The 24,164-nt window shown below is 39.9% G+C and overlaps 1 protein-coding gene across 2 annotated transcripts in view; it reads left to right on the forward strand.

The window, feature by feature from the left end:
- TTYH1 (tweety family member 1) overlaps nucleotides 1-16,509 on the forward strand; it is a 279,501-nt gene extending 262,992 nt beyond the window's left edge. Inside the window, exons 12-14 of one of the 2 annotated variants that reach the window (XM_077457547.1) lie at nucleotides 4,919-5,104; nucleotides 8,680-8,758; nucleotides 15,742-16,509. In XM_077457547.1, coding sequence (XP_077313673.1) covers nucleotides 4,919-5,104; nucleotides 8,680-8,758; nucleotides 15,742-15,825 — 349 coding nt within the window. In that variant the 3' untranslated portion in view covers nucleotides 15,826-16,509. The remainder of the gene's footprint in view (nucleotides 1-4,918; nucleotides 5,105-8,679; nucleotides 8,759-15,741) is intronic. The other variant, XM_077457548.1, reaches the window with a different exon arrangement.
- Nucleotides 16,510-24,164: the final 7,655 nt, after the last annotated feature.

The raw sequence follows: 24,164 nt of genomic DNA on the forward strand, positions 1-24,164 counted from the left end.
GTCTTGCAAAACCAGCAAAATTCAAGCTAATGAGGTGTGCAGTACTGCATTTTGGCAGAAGTGTGGGGGCGCCGGTGACACTGGAGCTGTTCGGAAATACTCAGAATCACTTGGAAATGCTCGGAAACACTCAGAAATACTCCGTTCCCGAGTGTTTCCGAGGCTTTCTGAGTTCAGCCGAGTTGTCCCTGAGTATTTCTGAGGCTCCCTGGCGCGCCCCCACCTCTGACCACATGCGGTATTGCATGCAATAGAAGTCAATGCCGAACAAATTGTCTTAGTTTCCATTGACTTCTATGGGGAAACTCGCTTTGACATGCGAGTGCTTTGGATTACAAGCATTCTCCTGGAATGGATTATGCTCATAATCCAAGGTTCCACTGTACAGTAGTGCGTAAACAATGTAAGCGGGGCCAGAGTTAACACACATACCCATGGTAACCCTGTATTCAAAATAATAGTGTTAAACACCTGATCTCCTATTCTCACACTTTGTGGCCTGTTTGTTAGGAAATCCATAATCCATTAGCACAGTAATGACATAGGCCCAAAGCTTTTAACGTTTTCACTATTTTGCCAGGGACTACTGTTAAATGCTGAGCTAAAATCAGTGAATAACATCCTAACATATGTGTTTGAGTGCTCAAGATGTGTCAAGGCAGCATGCAATGCAATAGCAATTGCATCATCTGTGCATCTATTTGCACGATAGACAAACTGATACTTATCCAGAACAACAGGAAGTAATGCTTGCCTTAAGATGTGAAAATATGAGCCTCTCTAAACATTTCATAATGATAGGAGTTAGTGCAACTGGGCGATAATCATTTATGCATGTTACTGCTTATTTTTTAGGTATTGGGACAATAGTAGTAGCTCTAATACAAGAAAGTACTGCAGCCTTCTTCAGTGACAGATTAAATATATCAGTAAAAACAACTGATAACTGGTCTGCACATCCCCTCAGTATATTGCCTGATACCTCATCTGGTCCTGCTGCCTTTCAATCTTCCTCAAATGTAACCTGACCTAATGTGTTTTTATTACCAATAAATGGTCGCCCTCCACTAGTTCTTTATTATGGGTTTCCCATCTCATGTGTATTCCTAGATTTAAAATCTATCATTGCTTTAATCCCCTTGCGACAAGAATTTTGATCTTCAAAATAAGATTCAATGTGCTGTTTATATCTACCCTAATGCCGCGTACACACGACCGGACTTTTCGACAGCAAAGGTCCGACGGAACAAATCCGCCGGACAATTCAATCATGTGTGGGCTCCATCGGACCTTTGCTGTCTAAAAATCTGACAACCTTTATAAATAGAATGTTTCACATTTTTCCGCCGAAACCAGTTCCTATCGAGAAATATGTTTGTGTGTATGCTAGTCCGACGGAAAAAATTATGCTAGGGCAGCTATTGGTTACTGTCTATGAACTTCTTTATTCTAGTCCGGTCGTACGTCATCACGGTCGAATCCGTCAGACTTTGGTGTGATTGTGTGTGTCCAAGTCCGTTTATTCGGAAAGTCCATCGGAACTCCGTCGAAAGTCCATCAGGAAGATCGTTGGACCTAGTCTGCCGGAAATGCCGGTCACGTGTACACGACATTAGTCCCTTAATGCCTTTCTTTAATTTATTCTGAGCTTTCTTGTAGACCATAGGGCCACCTGATCTAAAGGCCACATCTCTTGCTCTAAGCTGAGCCCTTACTTTACCATACAACCAAGGCTTTTGATTTGGGAATACCTTAACCATTTAAGGGCCGCCGGCCGTTGTTTTACGTCCCTACTTTGAAGAGGTGTATCGTCATTATGGCAGCAGCTAGCTGCCATAAGCCTGGTATCCTATTCTTCAGCGGGCGGGCCACTTTCAGATAAAACTGGTCTCTGTGGCAGATTCGCCGCAAAATCACTTTTATCGGTGGCGTGAGAGGGCCCCTGGTCGCGCTCCGGTACCCTCCACCGCTTGCGGTAGCAGCGGAGGCAATCAAGTTCTTCTTCCTGTTAGGCATGGAGATGAGTGAGGGGAAGATGGCCCCATCCCGTCTCCATATCATTGCAGGGCAGAAGCGACGTCAAAATGTCACTTCCGCCCATAGCTCTTAAAAGGGACATTTTAAAAAAAAATGTATTTATTTTTTATTGCATTTTAGGGTAAATATGAGATCTGAGGTCTTTTTGACCCCAGATCTCATATTTAAGAGGTCCTGTAATGCTTTTTTTCTATTACAGGGGATGTTTAAATTCCTTGTAATAGGAATAAAAGTGACCCAATTTTTTGGGGGAAAAAAACTGTATCAAAATAAAAAATTTAAAGTGAAATAAATAAAAAATATTTTTTTAAAGTGCCCATCCCAAAGAGCTTGCGTGCAGAAGCGAACGCATACGTGAGTAGTGCCCGTATATGAAAATGGTGTTCAAACCACACATATGAGGTATCGCAGCAATTGTTAGAGTGAGAGCAATAATTCTAGCCCTAGACCTGCTCTGTACCTCAAAATATGCAACCTGTAGAATTTTGTAAACGTCGCCTATGGAGATTTTTAAGGGTAAAAGATTGGCGCCATTCCACAAGCGGGCGCAATTTTGAAGCTTGACATGTTGGGTATCAGTTTACTCGGCGTAACATTATTTTTCACAATATAAAAAAATTTGCCTAATTTTACTGTTGTCTTATGTTTTTATTCAAAAAAGTGTATTTTTTCCAAAAAATGTGTGCTTGTAAGACCGTTGTGCAAAGCAAATACGGTGTGACAGAAAGTATTGCAATGACTGCCATTTTATTCTCTAGGGCAGTAATGCGAACCTTGGCACCCTTGATGTTTTGGAACTACATTTCCCATGATGCTCATGCACTCTGCAGTATAGTTGCACATCATGGGAAATGTAGTTCCAAAACATCTGGGGTGCCCAGGTTCACCATGACTGCTCTAGGGTGTTAACAAAATATATATATAATGTTTGAGGGTTCTAAGTAATTTTCTAGCAAAAAAAAAAAGTTTTTAACTTGCAAACACCAAATCTTAGAAAGAGGCTCGGTCCTTAAGTGGTTAATAGTTCATACCCTAATAGTTATCCGCTTTCTTATCTAATTTCTGTCAACTACAAAGCAATATACCTTTATGTAATGGTGTTGAAAGGAAGGGGAGGGGTTTGCATTACAAATCAGAAGAGTATTAGAGAAAGTGTGTACAGTAATTAGCAGAATTATCAGGAGAAACGTAAAGGGGAAAAAAGTCCAAAAAAGGAAAATAATAGCCACCACATCTAAAAACTGATAAACTCCAGTATATAAAACATTTTGGTTTAGCTAAGCTTTAACCTTTCACTTTTTAATTAATACACAACAAATGCTAACTGTTACAATTAATTTCCAAATTTAATGCCTAACACTGGTGAACAACAATAAACCCCAACAATGCCATTGTTAGCTTTTTACATCTGGTGGATGCTTGTGAATTCTATTATTATCTGTGTTGCCTGTTAACAAACTATTTTCAACAGCTATAAATAATGTATTTTGATATTCTAATTCTGTGTGAAACCATTATGTAACTTACCAAAATAACTAATATGTGCAAACGTAAGTGCTCCTAATAATGTCTTGGAAGGCAAAACACATTGGGTGGGGCTTGAACACTCAGAAGTTGATTTACTCTAAGCTTCTAACCTCAGCTTGTTCAATTAGTCTTTGACAAAAAAAACCTGGGAACTGATTTCTTAACAGAACTGCACGAGATTTTGCACTCTCCAGTTTTAGTAAATCAAGCCTCCAAAGTCATTCACACTAGTGCAGTGCAAGTCCACACGCAAGTAGGATGTGCTGTTGACGTGGGGCACCATTGCATGATTATACAAGTCATCTTGAGTGCTGGGGTGGCCAGCAACTACTGTGTGTGTGTTGAGTGCAATTTTGTTGTTTTAAAATTTTTTGTATTCTGCCTTATGTATAATTTAATCAGTATCTTGCAATGAATGAGATGAAGAACATTATTTTTCCTATAAATCAAGGGCACCAGACCCGCTTATTAGCTTTTGGTGAGTTTTATTTCACAGGGGTCCAAGGGTGTGTGATCATAAAAATGAAAGAGGAGCACAGCAGTTTACATACAGAGCACATTGGATGTGTATATGGACATGGACATTGGAGATATATTGTACTGGAGGTTACTGGACTATGTAGGGATGGATTGCATGAATCACTTTGTTGAAGATTTTTCTCACACAGAAAAAATGAACCCTATTAATGGCTGTTTATACCTATTTTTAGCATTTATCACTATGTATTCATTTTTATGTGATTATGGTTTTCAGTCCAAGGTCTGCAGGTAAAACACTTTAAGTTTGCACATATTACTTATTTTGGTAAGTTTAAATTGGGGTAGTGCTGTATATTGGTTTCGCACTGAAAGCTTGTGCACCAGGATTTTACAGTATTAGGATATTGATCTGTTATCTGCGCAGTTATTCACCAATTTGAGGCTGATATAAATGTTTGCTTAATTAAACAAAATTATATCAAAAAATGGCCTAAAAGAGATGGAGAGGAAGGGGCCACTTGCAGTCTCCATTGTAAGTGCATGAGACAATACAGGAGAGCATTTGAGAGACAGGGGGAGCATTTTCACTCCATAACAAGGGGTTCATGAACAAGAATCTTCATGACAAGATCACTTGGTATTATTTTAGTGAATATTTCAGATATTGAAGATATTTTATTTATTTATTTACTTGCAAAGTTTATTTGAGATTTCAGTAATTGGGTTTAGATCTGCTTTAAAGTGAGGTCACCCAGGGTAACCATCCTATTTTTCTATTTTGTGTGTTTATTTATTTTATCTATTGCTGATATGTTTTATATAAGTTAATAATCCATGTTAAAGTATTATATTGTTTGTTTGCACTATGTTGCAGGGACCTGGACTATGATGACATGGACGAGGATGACCCATTTAACCCTCAGGCACGTAGAGAGATCCTCCGCACAGCAGGCAGACCTCACCTGCCCAGTTTCTATAGTTACAGCAGTAGCTGCGGCAGCCACAACAGCCTGCGGGTCTCGGCCCCGCCTATTTCCAACGCCCCCGTCTCACAGTACATGTGAGTAGCCGCATACATAGGCCGGCAGCCACATGGGGGCTTTTTATTTATTACAATAATAATACTGATTCAGATTATTTAAAAAAAAAAAGGCAGAGAAATGAATATAGATTTGTAAACAAACATTATAGTATTTTTTTCTATAGAAAGTAATGAAACTTGCACTGCCACCCATCAGCTCATAGTAGCTCAGGTTTCTCCAGCATGCTACAACTATTTGTTGTGCAACTATGACTAGTACTGCATAAGCCCAAGAAGTTCTGAGCAGCATTAGATCCAGAGCAAATGGCTGGGACTTCTAAAAACAGATGACTGGGGCAGAAACCTCCTATAATTATCTAGAATCTGATTGACCACTATGGGGAATAATCCACTTTTTCATTTCTCATATATTTCTCTGGTTTATAATATTGTCTAGGTAAAATTATGAAAAAAAGTTAAAAGTATGAAATTTCATCAAACCTGATGTTGTCATAAAATTAACAGTTTCACATTCACTGGGATTCTTCCAAAAGTGTCTTCTAATTTCTCCATGCGAGATTCAATTAGAAGAAAAACCCTTGTAAACTGAAGCTACGTTAGGCTGGTAGCTTTAAAGAGTTCAATCACTGCGTTCAATAAATTTTTCTTTAAGATAAATGTATGCACTCTACTCTACATTGCTTTAAGTTAATGGTCATGCAATGTTTTCACTGCCATTTGAGGCTCTTGGAGAAGCCATTGTCAAGATGACAAAAGCTATTAGTACTCATGTAAAATGACAACATTATAATGAGTCCTCAATTTACCTTCTCAGAGCGAATTCATTGAGTTGTGCATGCATTCTAGCCCAATGATAAAGAAGTCCATTTAAAAAGATTTGTATCAATGTAACTTCAACAACAATAACCTCCTATGTAAACACAACCTATTGAAGACACTTCTAGATGGAAAATGTGGACATGAGGAGACAGTAACACCAGCTTGCTTGTAGTCGTAAAAGTGCACAATTTGCTGATTTTCTGTATTGTTTTAAAAAATTCAACTAACACCAAAAATGTTTGAAATAACAAGGAATTTTACATAAATATTTTACTTTTTTTGAGCATTTTTTTGTAATATTATTTTTATAACAGCATGCTAATCAAAGAGGAAAAACAATTATGAAGTATTTTTACATTTAAGTCACTATTTGGACTGTCTTCTTAGATTAAATAATTAGGGAAGGGGAACTGTCTTCTTGTTGTTTAAAAACGAAATACATCAATAAATACATGGAAAACTCCATTTAATAAATAGGCAAAATTTCATCAACATTTTGGAGAAGTAAAATTGGCTATTTGTGCTCATGTCTAATGTGCAAACAATGAGCCTTGCAGACAAATGTGCCCATATATATAGCATGCTTAACAAGGCTAAATCACTCCCAGAGCATTAAGACTATTTCCAATTTGTAAAAGTAACACAGTGGTTAGGGATCATATTTTGTGCAATTTTAGTTATTAAAATAACCATTTATGTTTATTTCAATCATCATTAAAAGGGAACAGTATATCTCCAAAAAAATTAGTTTTCTTATTTATAATTAAAACACAATTCCATTCATAATTTACATTTTAAGAGGATTTGTAGCACTCACCTGCCAGCTGCTTAGTTCACTTTGGGTCACCCACACAGAAACCTTCCCACTGAAGCGTTTTGATTGTATAAAAAATACACAGATTGAAAACGTGTAATGTACCAAGGTATACATTTAGAGGATTAATTTTTTTATTAGAATTAGGTTTGTCTTGTTAATTTACAGTAACAAGCTTAATTTTGCCATTTAGAATACATGAATTAATATAACTCTTACAAGACAATGACTAATTACATTGTTCACAAAAATATATATATATATATATATATATATATGATACGTAATGACAAAGATACAGTACTGGCAAATATATAAGCCCATAAATGAATTGTGACAATTATACTAATACATATTGGTTAACAGCTGCTAGTACTGAAGTGCTAACCCCCCCAACAAACAAAATCCACTACAGAGACTGGTATCTTATGCTAAAGAAGTATATTTGTTTTCTAATCTTTTTTCCAGTTAACCTGTTAATGTTTTATGAACATTTCAGGAAGTGCCAGTCGATTAGCAACTAAACCTGAACAAATAGTGATTGACATGCTGCTTATAAAACAGCAATTGGGGCTCTCCTACATGAGCAGTGCCACAGCATTGTTTACACGGTCTCTACCAAGGGGAGCTAGGGGGTTGGTGTTCAGGAAGTGCTAGCCAGTCAATAGCTATGCCCTTGAGTTTTTTTCTCAGAGAAAAGGTGTAGGTGCAGGAACCCAACCTCCCCCACTCTCGGAGGGGTTTAGGGCATGGAGTTTGCTGGGCACGGCCAACCTTCTGCATCAAATTGTGGGTGTGGCCAAATTGAACAGTGGGGCATTGTTACATACCAGGTTTTCAGGAGTGCGCTATGTGAAGATTGCAGAGTTCAGAAGTACACTTTATACAGACAGCAGAGTTGAGGTATGCGCTAAACACAGAGTGCAGGGTAGAAGCGTGTGCTATGTACAGAGTGCAGGGTTGAAGATTGTGCTGTATACAGAGTTGAAGAGTGCACTATTTGCAGAGTGCAGGGTTAAGGGGTGCGCTACATACAGAGTGCAGGGTTGAGGGGTGCACTACATACAGCATGCAGGGCTGAGGGGTGCGATACGTATATGGTGCAGGCTTCAAAGGTGCACTGTGTACCCCCAAGTCCCCCCCCAGTACAAAGCTCTCCTCCCAGATTCCAGTATAGAGCCCCCCTTCCATTAGAAAGCTCTCCTCCCACCCCAAGTGATCTCCAACCAGCCTAGAAAGCAAAAGAGAGAGGGGCTGCTGCATTAGCACAGCTTCAACTTACAGTAGGAGATTGGACAGTGCAGACTGCTGGTGAGCTTCAGCTGGTGCTTCCATGAGACTAACAGAGGCTGTGTAGATTCCCTGACCCCCCCCCCCCCCCTTCTTTGCTCTTATATAAAGTTGTGTTGAGCAGGGAGAGTTATAAGCAGCTGCGGGAGTGGAGCGTTGCCACTTTTGAATACAGAAGCAGCGCTGTGAGCAGCAAGTGACTAGCACCGGAGGTGGCGAAACGGCAGAAAAAAAAAGCCCTGGCTATGCCTAAACAAGAATCCTCCCCATTGACAGAGATCAGATACTCAATGCCTTGGCATTGGTAACATGGCCAGCTGAAGGACTGTTTCCTCAAGAAGAGATGCTATCACACTTTTTCTATTTATTTATCTATGCCAACAAGACTATTGTAATTTTGTGTTTTAGAAGTGACCTACTTTTAGAGAAAATAAATACTCCAATTCTTTTGATGTTGATTTTAGCTTGTTAAATAGAAAAAATGAAATATAAAAAAAATAGCAGTCAAAGAGTGCTATTTGATGGTAATAAATAGAATTAGAAAATTACTGATTATATACCAACCAAAGCAATAGGAAACAATGCTACAAGATGCTGTAATATTTACGGTCTTTATTATTTATTGTTCTTGTTGTGAGTTTTTGTGTTCCTCCTTTTATGTTACCTATAGGAATCAAAGCGGTTTGTTCAGTGGCAATCCTCGATATGAAAATGTCCCATTGATTGACAGGCAGTCCCCACCCCCTTCGGTGAGTAGCTGGGATGCTAGCATTATACAGCCAGAGCTACTGATGTACTGAAAGGAAATTCAAAGATTGTTGCATCTATAAAATAGGCAGATACAGTATGCAATATGCGAAACTCCAGAAAATGTAAAAAGTGCAATTTTCTCCAATGAAGCACTTACTAAAAAAACTGTCAACATTCAGTCTCAGATTTCTACATAGCTAACCAGGTACATGGTCTGTGGTAGCACATCTGAAAGGGTCTCCACACTACCATCAACACATTATGTTGCTACCAGTAACACATTGCTGCGAATATTAAGATTCTCACCTGCCTGGCAATACCTTGTGGTCAGATCTTCATTGATGCTTTTCTTGTATAGTGTGTGCATTTTTATTGGGGGAATAGTGTACTGTGTATTTACAGTTTACCCTCTCTGGGTCCATAAACCTGCCAAGCTGCTACCAGTAGTAGTAGAAATGTATTTCTCTATTTTTCATGGAGCAGGATCATCATATCAGGTCACTGCTGTCTCATACTCTGGTGGGGATTTTTTCCAGACTCCCAGATTGGCTGTGACAACCTTGGATAATTTTATGGAATATTTGAAAGGACACAAGATTCACAAAAAAATTCTAGAAATATATGAAGAACATAAAGGCCGTTGTTTGGTTTGGCTGTTTTAGAGCTGGGGTATAATCTTATTGCTGGGGTCTCAGAGCAATATCTGATAAGCAATAAATCTCTCAATTGATTTATTAGCTAACACAATATACAAGGATATTAAAAATGGTAGTGACATATCCACAAACTCAGGTTGAACTGGATGGAGTCTTTATTAAACCTTACCAACTATATAACTAGGTAACTATCCCTGCCCCACTCTGGAATGATGTGGTTAGGGTGGAGTTCCTCTTAAAATAAAATTTTCATAAAAAAAAAAATATCAAGCAGTGCTTCTGATTTTGAGTTATCCTTACAGTAATTAGGCTTACTACAACCACCCAGGGGCACTAAGGAGTACACCTAGAGGTTAATAGTGGTAGTTAAATCATAAAAACATTTTTTTCTTGTTGGATCATGTCTTTGTAAGAAAGCCTCATAAAAGTGTAAAACAAGAGGAGAATTTTTCACAGCTGTTGTCACCATAGGGTGAGTATACCATGACTTGTTGTCGGTCATTCAGATTTTTCTCCATGTACCTATGCTCAGACAAAAGCCATCCAAAGACCGAGTAAATGTATTTCCTGCAACCATGGGTTGACAGGGTAATGCCTCCTTTCATAGCCATGGTGTTCTCCCGGTGGGGGGGCAGTGGAAGCCATCTCTTCCGTGAGAAGACAGTGATTATTGCTAGTGGCTATAACAGTCATTTGCAATAATCACATGTAAAATCCAGAAGGCTGGTTGTACCCAAGTTGATTGATCGGTACATTCAGCCTGCCTATACATGGTTTGAATCTTGGCCAGCTACTGCGGAGATTTGAACCATATATGGCTGGAATTAATTTGAATAATTTGATTCTATGTTTTCTTCATAGAGCACACTAAAATAAGTGTATTTGTTTTGGGATACGCTGGAAAGCCCATATTTCACACAGGTTGAGTATAGAGTCTAGCACAGTATCAGACAACAGAGAATACGTGCTGAAGAGCTGAAAGTCACAAAGCCATGAATGTGACAGATTGGAGGTAGTGATATAGGATGCATCAACAAGGTCAAATAAAGAACACCACAAAAAGGCCTATAAAATGAACTGTATGCAGAAATTATGGTAAAAGATGATGTAACACGAGATTCAGGTGACCCAAGTATATCACGTATTTCATGGAACTGGGTGACAATGATGTATGTAAACAGATGCAATGTACAGTATGCATACAGAATGTAATATGCTTTCAGACTCATGTAAAACAACATAGACCTAACCCATGAATTCACCCTTAAAGAGGAAGTAAACCCTGATGAGTTTACTTCCTCTTTCATTCCCTGCAAAGGCAAAGCATAATGGACTACCATGCATTGCATAGTAGTCCATTATGTGTCACTTACCTGACACAGGAGCCAGCGAAGTCACCGATGTCCCCTGTAGTCCGGCGCATCCATCTTCTCGGTGGGGTCTCGCAGCTCCTCCGCTGTCATTCGGCAAAGCCGCGATGACGTCACTCCCACGCATGCACACGAGAGCCGACACGCGCGGCAACTTCGTCATTGACAATGGCGCACTCTGTGCGCCTGCGCGCCGCTGTCTACGGCGCATGCGACGTAGACAGCGGTGCCTGTCTTCGGGCAAATATCTCCTAAACCGTTTAGGTTTAGGAGATATTTCTTGGACCTACAGGTAAGCCTTAATCTAGGCTTACCTGTAGGCCAAAGTGGTTTGTAAGGGTTTATAACCACTTTAACCCCGAAACTCTCCCTAACATTTAACACCTATTCTGTAAGTTACTCTGAGCCATAAAGCTTTTAGAGGAGTTTAGGAGCAGCAGAGTTTAGAGGCAGCCTGAAAGGAACTTTTGGGCACAAAAATTACAAACACCGGCGGTGCTTAGCACTTCAGAATTTATTCATTTCAATAGCCAGAATACATTAAAATTCTGGCCAAATAAAGAAATAAACGCCTAGACACCAAACGATGCTAAACTCTGTTAAGTTCGCCTAAAATGGTTTGAAAAAAAACACAGCTTAGGTGAGTATTTAACGTTGATTTTCTCCTATCAGGGACTGTATGAGTGCCAACATTTTCCAACAGATACTTGGATAGAATTTTTGAATAACCATTGGAGTCCAGTAGCATTTAAATACTGTATATTAAAGTTGGTTTGGTGGAGTCTAGTGCAGTTGGAGGAGTTCAGAATGACGTTTTGAGGATTCTTAGTACTGTTCTGGTGTAAAAGATACACAAAGACCTTTCTCCCATTGCTGAAGGTACAGAACTATCTGACCTGCCTTTGGTTGAGAAAGGGGAGGAGCTCTGAGGAAGGAAAGCTGTCCCCCAAAACGCGTTAGCCGTCCAATCAGATGTGGTCCTATGACATGCACATCCTGTTCTGCTGGAGATTTTGATGTATATGCATACTGCTTTTATTCGATTGTGAGTATCCATTTGTCTTGGTATACGTAATAAATTTGTCAGTGGTAATGCATGAGGTGTGTGCGCCCTCTTGTGTCTTTTTTAGTGAGAAAGGTGTGTGTAAAATATGGAAAGGTCTGTGTCCATATATAATGTTTTAAAGTTAGTATGGGGTCTAAAGAATGTTACTGGTGATGGTAGGGAAGAAAGGAAGTGGTTTAGGCTGGCCATAGATTATACGATTTTCTTGTACAATTTTCCAAAACCATATAATATGAGGGGAAACCTAAACACTCTCAATTTGTATGGAATCAGGCAGGCTCTAAAGGATCTAAAGGAAATTTAATAATAAAATTGTATAATGAATGGTCAGCTTTAGTTGTAGGGCCAGTGACAGTTATCAGAGCCTCAGTGAAGGGCCAATGCTCCATCTGGATTAAGTGTGAGGATTGGAAAAGTTGTTTCACGAGTAAGCTCCGTAACACTCCATCCAATCAGTTCAGCATAAAGTTGGGCTATAGGAAACAGTGGAGAGTGCAAAATTTGGTGCATATAAACCAATCCAGTTCCCGTTTTTTTGTCAAAGCTTAATTTAACAAGCTGAAGTTAGAAGCTGATTGGCTACCATGCACAGCTGCCCCAGATTTTGCACTCTCTAGTTTTAGTACTTCGACTCTACTGTGTCTATCAGTCTGATCTGGTGGCAGGATAAGTAATATTTAAGTAAATCATGGATAGCAAAGCCCCCATATGCATTGCGAATATTGAAGAGTTGGGCTTTGAGTCCGGGATGTTTATTAACCCATAAAAAGGTGGAAAACATTGAGCTGACAGATCAAAAGAAAGGGGGGAATATTGGGCACCCCTAGCATGTGAAAATGGAGATTATAAGGGTGCTTATAAGGGTTCCTATTAACCTTAACATGGCCAGGCAGGTTATAATAAATTCTAGTAAACTATGCCATCATATTATCTCTCACTCAATTTACTCAAAGGCCTCTTTAGCATCCATCAAGAAAGGGAGACAGGGAGGGTTGGAGATGATAGGAGCATGGATTAAACTGAGCATTTTGAGAGGCTAAAATCCACTTAGTCAAGTATAATTAATCAAGTCTCAATATGTTTACAATATGAGGAAGAAACTAGTTGGCCAGGATTTTTGTAAGGAGTTTAATATCAATGTTTAGGAATGAAAAGAAAGGTAACTGGCACAGTTTCCCTTCTGTGGATATCACTGTAATGTGGGCTCTCAGTGACTCCTGAAAGAAATGAGAGTGATGAGTCCGCCGGAAAATTTGATCGTGTGTGGGCTCCAGCAGCCTCTTTCTTCCCAAAAGTCCAGCAGACCTAGAAATAAAACTTGCTTCAAAATTGTCCTCCGGACTCGGCTTTTAGCGGACAATCCGTTTGTCTGTGTGCTAGTCCGACGGACTAAAACTGGCGCTAGGGCAGCTATTGACTAGTGGCTATAAACTTTCTTATTCTACGTCATCACGTTCGAATCCGCCGGACTTTTGGAGTGATCGTGTGTGGCCAAGTCCATTCACTTGAAAGTCAGGCGGACCTCAGCTGCAAAGTCCGTCGGATTGTCCGCCAGATAGTCCGATCGTGTGTACGCGGCATTAGGCTTAATGTACACAAGATGTTTTTACAACCTCTCCTGAACGATTTAACTTGACAGATAGTAACTCACATTTCAAACATCCGTCTTGCCGCGTTTATATACTGCATTTTTTATTGAAACATGGCTAAATGCGAGTTACCTCGTTTAGAAGCGTTTGGCGCTTGAAATGCCTCTAAACTCAGCATCTGAACAAATTTTTTGCTTTCTATAAAAGGCCTCTAAACTCAACTGCCTAGAAATGACTATAAATGACCCTGTGTACATGTACTGATAAGATAACATAGAGGAGAGTTCAGGAGCAGTTGAAAAAAATGTCCAACTGCTCCTAAACGTCCGTTTAGCAGCAGCAATGTACATGAGGCCTTAAAGATATTGAGAGCTATCGTATAGTGTGGTGTCAGATGTGGTAAAAGCATTTTATAATATTGTATATATTCAAGCCATCTGGGCCAAGAGACTTGCCAGTGTCACGTCACATTCGGCTACCCATCACATTTTGCTACCAACTGGAGTGGGCATGCGCGACGCCGCCATATGCTTTCCAACTGTTGGATGGTGGGGCTTGAACCTGGACTCAGGGGTGTGGGCACAAAATTTGGCGCAAGCGCAGATCGTCACATTGTTGGAACGCATAAGGCGGCATCGTTGGGTTGTTAGTCTTTTAGTGCCATGGTTGTAAGATGCCAACAAAAATGTGGCAGTGGGTAAGGAATGTTTTTGCCCTGTACTATTGATGCTGCGTACACATGACCGGACTTTCCGGCAGACTAGGTCCGACGGAATCAGTCCGTCGGACAATCTGATCGTGTATGGGATAATCCGATCGTTTTTTATTTAAAAACTCCAACGGACCTAGAAATAGAAAATCTTTCAAATCTGTCCAACAGGCTCAATTCCTATCGGGAAGCCCATTCGTCTGTATGCTGGTCTGAACAGACCAAATACAATGCAAGGGAAGCTATTGGCTACTGGCTATTGAACTTCCCTTTTTAGTCCCATCTTACGTCATCACGTTTAAAACGAACAGACTTTCAAACGGATTTAGCCTGTTCGTGTGTGGCCAAGTCCATTAGTTCGGAAAGTCTGTCGGAACTCCGCCGAAAGTCCATCGGGAAGACCGTCGGACCTAGTTTGCCGGAAAGTCCGGTCGTGTGTACACGGCATAAGAGTTGATTTGGTGTGTCAGGGATAGGAGTTATGTTTCTCTAGTGGAATCTTGAGTTCTAGAACATGACTGTCATTGAGAAGTTTGGTGATTTTGGCTTCTCTTTATTAAAGAGCCCCCGAATATACAGTTTGTGGGCTTCTAGTACCATCATGAGCTCATTGTCCCCAGTGGTGTTTATGAGAAGTATGTGTCTATTTCCCGAGCCATGTCTGACAAGATTTGAAAATGATGGAGTGGGCTTTCGTTCAATTTCCAATACCTTGCCAAGCCTTTTTTACAAATGTAAGCATAAATCACAATGATAATAGAGGATGGTCAGACCACATGATATTGCCTCTCAATATGAGAGGAATTGTCCCTCGCTGGACCAAGAAGAGGTCAATGCAAGAGTATGTTGTGTGTATGGAAGAGTAGAAAGTATCTGGGTTCTGTGAGTGCCAAATGTCATTCTTTTGTGTGTGGCCTGGTAAATATAGAAGGTGTATTAGGTGTCCAATGCATTTATGATGGTGCCTTCTACAAAAGGAGTCAGCTACCTTTGTGGAAGGCATTGAGGTCTGGTTCTACTAGATCATAGACTTAATAATAGCATGCAATGCCAGGCTGCAATTTTTAAACCTAGCAAAATACTTTCTTGAATTAAACGATTACAGATAGTAAGAAATATAAACCTCCCCCTTTAAAAATCATTAGCAAGACCTCACCTGGATTATGCAGTTCAATTTTGGGCACCAGTTCACAAAAAGGATATTGGGGACCTGGAGAAAGTGCAGAGCAGGGCAACCAAACTGATAAGAGGCATGGAGGAGCTCAACTATAAGGAAAGATTTTTTAGTGCTGTTTATTTATTTATTGTACTTTTATATGTGGTAAACTGTTTAGTAATCTCGATTCACATTTTTTGGCAGCACAGTCTATATACACATTTATAATGTACCCCGTTTACACTGAACATGGATAGGAGAATGGTTAAGTGCAGAAAAATTAACCATAATGGACATGGTGGGAATAAGCCCCTAGTGATTGCAGTATGTGTTTATGTAATTGTGCTAATATGCATTTTATGACTACTTTTACTGAATTCTAATCTATTGCTTTTTTTTTAATTTATTCTGCACTCTATGGCGTTGGGTCCACCAGTACTCTCCTAGCATGCGAACATCCTTCATCAGTGCATCCCAAGAAGAGACTGATACACATTGTCGAACAGACCCTGTATCCTAAATGGCTCTTCCTGCTCTCCTCACTCCTCTCTACCCTACAATGGTGACTAACACATGCAAAGGAAATAAAGACTGAGCCATTCTGCTCCTAACCTTTCTGGCAAGGAGACTTGGGTGCAGCAACCCATTCAGATATCCCTTACTTGTTATCAAACCCTCTTCTCCTCCTGTGCTGCCAGGGCAATTTACTCCAGACTGTCCACTGCCTTTCATTTTCAAATTTTTTTTGTATTACTTTCTTGTTCATTTTTCACCCTAAGAAGGCTTGTTCTATAATTCCCTTAAGATTGTTTTTTGGACCTTTCAACTGACTTCCAGAAGGGGAGCACCATGGCAAGTCTACCAGAAAGATTTTTAGAAAGATTTAAGGAGGAGGCCTAGCTGGGAGAATGTTCACTACTGATGACTGGAGATGGAAGATATGGCAAACACTATATAGGCTGCTTATCTAACACCCAGCTGACTGGACAAATGGATGTAGATACCCATGATTCTGGCACAAGGAGTATCTTCTATGCGGCGTTTGTGGCATGGATTGAAAAAGATGTAGTTATGAGTTCTAGAAAACAAAGGACATTGCTGCTGCAAACCTCTTTCCTTCACAGATGGAGTTGTTTTTAATTAGATTGTTTTAACACTAACTCATATTTTACAATGACTTGAAATAAAAGGGAAAAACACTTTATTTTAAAATAATTTATTTTGGGTATGATTCAGGTGCCTTTAGTGCTGACATTTCAGTGGTAAATTTAAGGACTAATCCATTCAAACCTAATACTTAATACTTTTTAAATGTTCTGATAGATGTTGGAAAATTGTAACCACCAAACAGTTATATATCTCTCTCTATATATATATCAGTTATATATATCTTGGGGACTCTATCACTCAATAATACCTGCACTCCAGTTCCTGCTGGGGCTGCTATGTGGGGTCCTGCTCTCCCCATTGGATTTTTATTTTACATAATGGAGATTACATTGGAATGTGCTGAAGCACTTAGGGGGTCTAGTAATTAAAAAAAAATTTGTGTTAATGCCTTAAGCCTTTGCACAGCCATCATGAATATTCACTATCGTCTGTGTAACATGTTTATTTCCTATGATCATTAGCTCCATGTAGTGCCCTTATTGCTGTATTTTTTAGGTATTTCAAGAAAATGCCACAATACAGTCACTAGACTGAGCTGCCGATCATAGGGAATAAACATATTACACACATTGCGGCAATAGTATGTAAAGTCTGTGTGAATGCTAATGCAATATAAATATACCAATTAACCTCAATACAGGGCACTTACTTCCTGCCCAGGCCATTTTTCAGCTTTCAGAGCTGTCACACTTTGAATGACAATTATGCGGTCATGCTACACTGTAACCATGTGAATTTTTTATCATTTTCTACACACACATAGAGCTTTCTTTTGGTGGTATTTAATCACTTCTCAGTTTTTTATTTTTTTCCTAAAAAAAAGACCCAAATTTTTGGGAAAAAAAAGTTTTTCTTAGTTTTTGTCAGTACATTTTGTAAATAAGTAATTTTTCTCCTTCACTGATGGGCACAGAAAGGCTGCACCGATGGGCACTGATGTGGCAGCACCTTTGGACACTGATTAGGTGGCACTGATGAGGAGGCATGGATATGCCGCACTTATAGGCACTGATAGGTGGCACAGATATGCAGTACTGATGGGTGGCACTGGTGGGCATTGATAGGTGGCATTGGTGGGCACAAATAGGCAGCAGTGGTGGGCACAGATAGGTGGCATGGATAAGCGGCACTGATGGGCATTGATGGGCAGCACTGATAGCCAGCACTGACTGGCATCACTAATGGTCACTGCTTGCTGCCATTTGTGGGCACTGATTGCTAGCAGTGGTGGGCACTTAATTGTAATCAGTGCCCTGATTACATACCTAGGTATCCTCTGCAAGGAGATGCCGCTGATTTTCTCTCATCTCTCCTCACACTCTATAAGTGTGAGGCGAGGAGCACCGATTACCGGCATCTCTGTGTTTGCATGTGCCCAGCATGGTTAAAGAGCCGGGCACATGTAAAGAGATTTGATTTGCGCTGTCTCCTAGCAACACAGTTCCATGATTGCCACGCTGCACGCCCCCATGGGTGTGCGAGAGTGGTCGTTCTGGGAAGCCATCATATGACGTCCACTCAGAACGAGAGCCACACCGCCCCACCATCATTTGAAGGTGGGCAGGCGGCAAGTGGTTAAAGAAGGGCAGAAAAATGTGTGTGGAAACACCCAAAACTCTTAGGTGGGCTGGAATAGAGTCTGGAATTATGGCAAGAAAAGCTCACTGTTAGAGTATGCAAGATATAAAAGAAACAAGTACAGTATCTCACAAAAGTGAGTACACCCCTTGCATTATTTGTGCCCTTCTTTAACCACTCGCAAAGTGTAATTTCTTCAGTATTGTCACATGAAAATATATAATAAAATATTTACAAAAATGTGAGGGGTTGTGCTCACTTTTGTGAGATACTGTATATGAACAGCACACTCTGCTGGTGTAATAATTAGCATTTACTTTTTTTTTTTTTTTTTTTTTTTACAAAGAGTTTTATTAATATTCATTCCAACTTAAGAACTCATCACATTGATCTTCGAATAAACATAATAATATGAATAGAGAAAACAAAATTAAGTAGGTAGATACATCCTAGAGATTCCAAGAATAGTTATACATAACATTTGGAAGATTGATATCACAGCCCGGAACCTCTGTATTCTGAGACATGCTGCACCAAATATAGGTAGAAAACATCCTTACGGAGTTTTCAGTGCAGTTTGCTATCAAACCATATATTTGAAAAGTATATTATCAAGGATATACTACATAGGAATGCTAGAAGTTAACCATGTAACCATCCCACCCAGGCAAATGCCTGGTGGCCTGATGAGCTAAAAGGATAAATAAGAAAGGTGACAAAAGAAAGGAAGAGGAAGAGGGGGTAGCAGACCAAGAATATGAAAGGAAAGAAAAGCAAGAAAGAAGGGGAGACCACGGGGTGGGGGGCAGATTGAGAGAAGCATTGAATCAAATTTGGAAGGTTGAATGTAGGCAACCCAAGGATGTCAAACCTGAAGCAATTTGTTATGAGTGTCTGAAAGTATAGCTGTCAGCTTTTCATTTACCATAATATCATTCATACGGTTTTTAACCGCCTCAAATCTGAGTACGGGTGTCTTCCATGCCCTTGCTGAAGTTAGTTTAGTTGTAGTAAAGAGATGCAGCACCGGCTGACACTCCGGACGAAGCAGTTCTGTAATTGGCTTACACAGAAGAGCCTCATAAGGATCCCTTTTCAGGTTGGTATGGAATAAGTTGCAAAGAAGAGTGTAGAATCTGACCCATAATCTGCATACCCTTGGACATGTCCATCAAATGTGCACCATAGTGCCCTCTTGGGAACATCCATGGAAGCAAAGGGGAGAATAGGTTGGAATAAAACCTACCAGCCTAGCTAGAGTCTAATACCACCTGTAAAGTATTTTATAAGGTGCATTTACTTTTAAAGGTAACACCCTATTCACTTTTTCACATATTTCATCAGCCCCTTTAAGTCAGGTCTATTCTGACAGAAAACACCTCTGCACTCAGCAGTATTAACTCATGCCATCTCATTAGCCCTGCCCAGGTTACCTTGAAACTATAGAATCTCCCTTACCCATTATGTTAAGAGATAAGAAGGGGAGGTGTTGTGTAGTTTTAACATACTTCCTATCCTAGGATGGCAGACGCAGATGCAGTGCTGGTACTCTTTACAGTAAATACTCATGTACCAGATGTAAGCATGGTCACCCTAGGACAGGAAATATGTTACAACTGAGGACCAATAAACTGCAATATAATAATTTTTTACTTTTGGATGTACATACACTTTAAAATTTACACTTCAGATGAATCAATCGGGCAGTTATATTGGCACATTGGGTGTTTTGCATGCAGGGAGTGTGTTTTAGTAAGCAGACTATACACTGGAAGATTGCTCTTGTTTAGCTCCATGGGCTGAACAAGAGAAATCCATGGATACACACTGAACAGCGTAGATGGAGTATTCTCCCCTGCCAGCTTTTGTATGCTGACAACCTCTGGTGTTGGAACCTAAAGAATGGTTACATCTGATTGGATGCAGTCAATATTTAGCTGACAATTTCCAATGCAGCTCCACTGATTTTCAGATCAAAGATTGTGGCACAGGAGGGTGCCAAAATAGTCACCCATTGCTCAAATTTGGACTAGTTGACCAACAACTCACCAAAGCTCTCTCTTTGTATACCCAGCTTTAGGCCAAACCATAGTAGACTAGTAGTGAGATAGGAAGAATAGCAAGATATTACATATCATCGACAAGCACAAAGCAAAGCCTACATATGTATTGAGCTAGTATGACTATCCTTATTTAATTAAAAACAGTGGTATGTTGTTTTTTTGGTCCTGAGAATATGGACCCGTTGATCAACAACTCACCAAAGCTCTCTCCGTGTATACCCAGCTTTAGGCCAAACCTTAGTAGACTAGTAGTGAGATAGGAAGAATAGCAAGATATTGCATATCAACGACAAGCACAAAGCAAAGCCTACATATGTAGTGAGCTAGTATGACTATCCTTATTTAATTAAAAACAGTGGTATGTTATTTTTTTGGTCCTGAGAATCAATGCCAGCTAGACCTCAGTGCATGGGTTTTAGTGCCCAGAATAAATAAATGACGCACCTCTAAATTTTATACCTTGGAGTACAGTACAGGACACAGGTGTTGATTCTTAGACCATGGGTTATATGCCTCTACCTTCAGGTATACCCATATAACCCAGCCTATACCATATGGCTCCATTTTTTTAGCAAGCAATAAGGAGATCACAAAGAAAAAAGGAGAGGGACCTGTGCCATGTACTGTACTCCAAATTATAGAATTTATGGGTATGTCAAAATTCTTTTTATCCTAATGGTACAGTATAGGACGCCTAATTGATTCTTAGACCCTGGGATGTCCCAAAGCAATAAATTGAGGGGAAGGCAACAAACCAGCTAAAATAGCAGCAACAGACCCACAAAAAAAACAAGAAGAGTCATCTGACCTGAACAGACAGTCAACATCGGAAGTAGTAAGGATCAGCAGAAGATCAAACGGCCACCTGTCAAAGAACTGTTTGAAAACAGCAACAGAAAAACAGGTTGTGGTACTGTGACCCTGTGAAGGGCTGATACTAGATGCCATATAGAACCAAAGAACTCTAATATCTTTGAAAGAATGTGTTCAGGTAGGGAAAGAGGGACTCTCAGAGGGAAGAAGCCTTAGAAAAAAAGGCAAAATAACCACCAAGCTGGGTAAAAATAAACGGTCCCAAAGAAGGACCACCCTGTGAGGAATAGAAGAGGGGTCAGCTGGCAAGGGAATATGTGGCAGGTAGCTATTGATTATAAAAAAAAGGGAAAAATATTGCGCTAACCAAAAAGAAAAAAAATTAGTGCGTGAACCAGCAGCTACATACGAACATAACCAAATTCATATATAAAACTCAAACAATATAATGTAGCGCTAAAAAATACTGTGAAAAAACACGTGACAAATAGTAAAAAAGAAAGTGGATGAAGTCCAAATGCTCGGTGAATGCAAAAAGTCCTTAGAGTCCTCACAGGACATAAATTGGGATATTTCACATAATATAGAAGCTAGAAGGTGATCTTGAAGACATCTTAAAGCAGTGGATTCTAGGTAAAAACGAACAAGATGGGTACTCTTACCAGAACCATGAGGTCATATGTGCATATAGAGATAGGTGGATCCCCACAGGTCTACCAGCCGTTGAGATTATTGTAGGTCCTCTGGTCATAGGAGAAATGATCCGTGTCGTCCTCCCCAAGATTCCTGTTTCTCCAGGGTCCCGGTGGAATGGACGGAAAAACTCAACTCCAAAAAAACCAGGAATGGTAGGTAACTCCAAACTCATATAGAGGATCACATAAGGGACAAAAAAGAACAGCTTCCCATAGTGTAGATGAAAAATATCGGATGGCTGTTTATTGGCATGAAATCAGCGAATACAGAATATAAAATATGTTTTAAAATAAAAATAAAAGCGTGATCACATAAAAGAAAGCAATACAGGGAACATGACTACCACTGGGCATGGAACATGGAAATTAAGCCTTTTCGTTGAAACTGGCTTAATTATTTTTAGGTGTACCGGAATCTGAATCCACTCAATGGTTTGGGACCTGAATTGAGCTTCAATGGCATGTCTAATCTGGAGATGTTTATAAAACGCCTTGTTTGAAATGTTAAATTTCCGCCTTAAATCTATGATTGTCTTCATAAGGTTTCCCTTATATAATTGAATTAACCGGCTAATGCCTTGTCTTTCCCATTCCCGGGGTCTCTCTATACCCCTCATTTTGGCCAGATTTTTGTTATGCCATAGAGGGGTATATTCAGTTACCCCATTGGTGCCTTTGTTGGCTGCCACACTTTAGTAACTAGTACTATCGTTGGGCATCTATATATAAAAGAGTCTGCTTATAATGCCTTCACTAGTGTGTTATGTGGGGCTCCCATTATCATCATTTTGTTGCTGGAGTTCCCACCCCCTAGGGCTCCACAGCCCACTAGATGTTGGAGCTGAGATGACAAAAAGTATAATCTCGGATGCGAGATCGCCATACTTCCTTCTTCGATCAGTAATTGCATGGTTTGCAGTCCAATCCTAGATTGGCCCTTCTTCCAAATTAAATCCCTATACAGGGATTTAATCTTCTTAAACCACTTCTGACCAATCCAGGTTGGAGAGTTATGGAGTATATACAATATCTGTGGGAGCCATATCATCTTAATTAGGTTACAACACCCTGCGACAGACAGAGGGAGGTGGCACCAAATGTCTCCCTTTTGATTTAATTTCAATAGCAATGGGGTAAATTATCATTGACATATTGGTTTATATCACTAGCAATCCAAACACCCAATTATTTTAGCTTGGTCACGGCTTTCAGGAGGGGAAATCCCGGCAGTAACTGGTCACCAAGTGGGTCGACTGCTAACAGAGCCGACTTGTCCCAATTAATGACCAGACCAGAAAGTTGCCCAAACTCGCCAACCATTAGTATTACTGTATTTAGCGAAGATTCAACATCTCCAAGAAAAAACAAAACATCACCTGCAAACAGCGCAATTCTGTCTTCTTCCAGCTGGCGCTGGAACACCTGTATGCCTAGTCGTGATCTAGTCATAATTGCTAGGGGTTCTATTGCAAGAGAAACAATAGGGGAGACAGGGGACAGCCCTGTCTCGTCCCTCTCTCCAGCTGGAGCATCTCTGAACGTTCATTTACCAATCTTAATTCTTGCTCTAAGTTCATTATAGAGTAGTTTCACCCATCTAGTAAAAGAGAGGCCAAATACAAATCGCTCTAGCACATTCTATAGACTATTTTTTTAGGTTGGATTTTGTGTCCCTTTTCTGAAAATTGGCTTTACTTTCTGTCACCTAGCCAAACATGAAGTTAGGGTAAAACCCTACCAATGTCTTTCCTTGGGGACACACAGGTCAATCTAACTAGTGTCCCCATTAGGCAAATTGCACTCTAGCACTTTGTTGTGTACACCCCACATTATTAGGTATTTTGGGGTTTATTAAAGGAAAATCCACTCTGCAATACAAGTGTACTCACTGTATATCTGAGGTGAAGCACTGGTGATTTTATCATCCAATCATGTAGAAGCAAAGATGCTGTTTTTTTTATTTTCCTTGCATGTCCCCCTCAGATCTCTAGCAACTGCACTTCCAAGTGCACTTGTAGTACAAAGTGGATTTGCCTTTAGTAAATAAACCCCAAAGATACCTAATAATTTGGGGTGTACAGAGCAAAATGCTAGAGTGTATTTTACCTAATGGGGAAACTCATATTTAGATTGACTTGTGTGTCCCCAAGAAAATACATACGTAGGGTTTTACCCTCAATTCCAGTTTGGCTATGTGACCGGAAGTGAATAAATTTGAAGGAAAAAAATTGCAAAATTTGGTAGGTGTCTTCACCCTATCAGGGGTGTAGACATCCCCAAAAATTGACAAGACTTCTAATCCCTCTGCACTCTATCCCCAAGCAAAAATAAGAAAGGATTTCATTTAGCCTAACTTTGCAAAGACTCATTCCTAAGTTAAACTGTGATGCATGTCAATGGCCCATTTAGACCTTGTTTAATAGAAAACACCAGTTGTCTTTTACTATAAACATTTGTTAGTCCAGTCCTGTAAATCTGCATCTGCCTTACTATTAAATTCCATAAAAATTGGGTTCCTGCAGCTAGATGCGCAACCGCTG

This window comes from Lithobates pipiens, unplaced genomic scaffold (assembly GCF_037356315.1).
Source record: "Lithobates pipiens isolate NorthernLeopardFrog02 unplaced genomic scaffold, aLitPip1_a1.2 Scaffold_27, whole genome shotgun sequence".
Classification (NCBI taxonomy): Eukaryota; Metazoa; Chordata; class Amphibia; order Anura; family Ranidae; genus Lithobates; species Lithobates pipiens.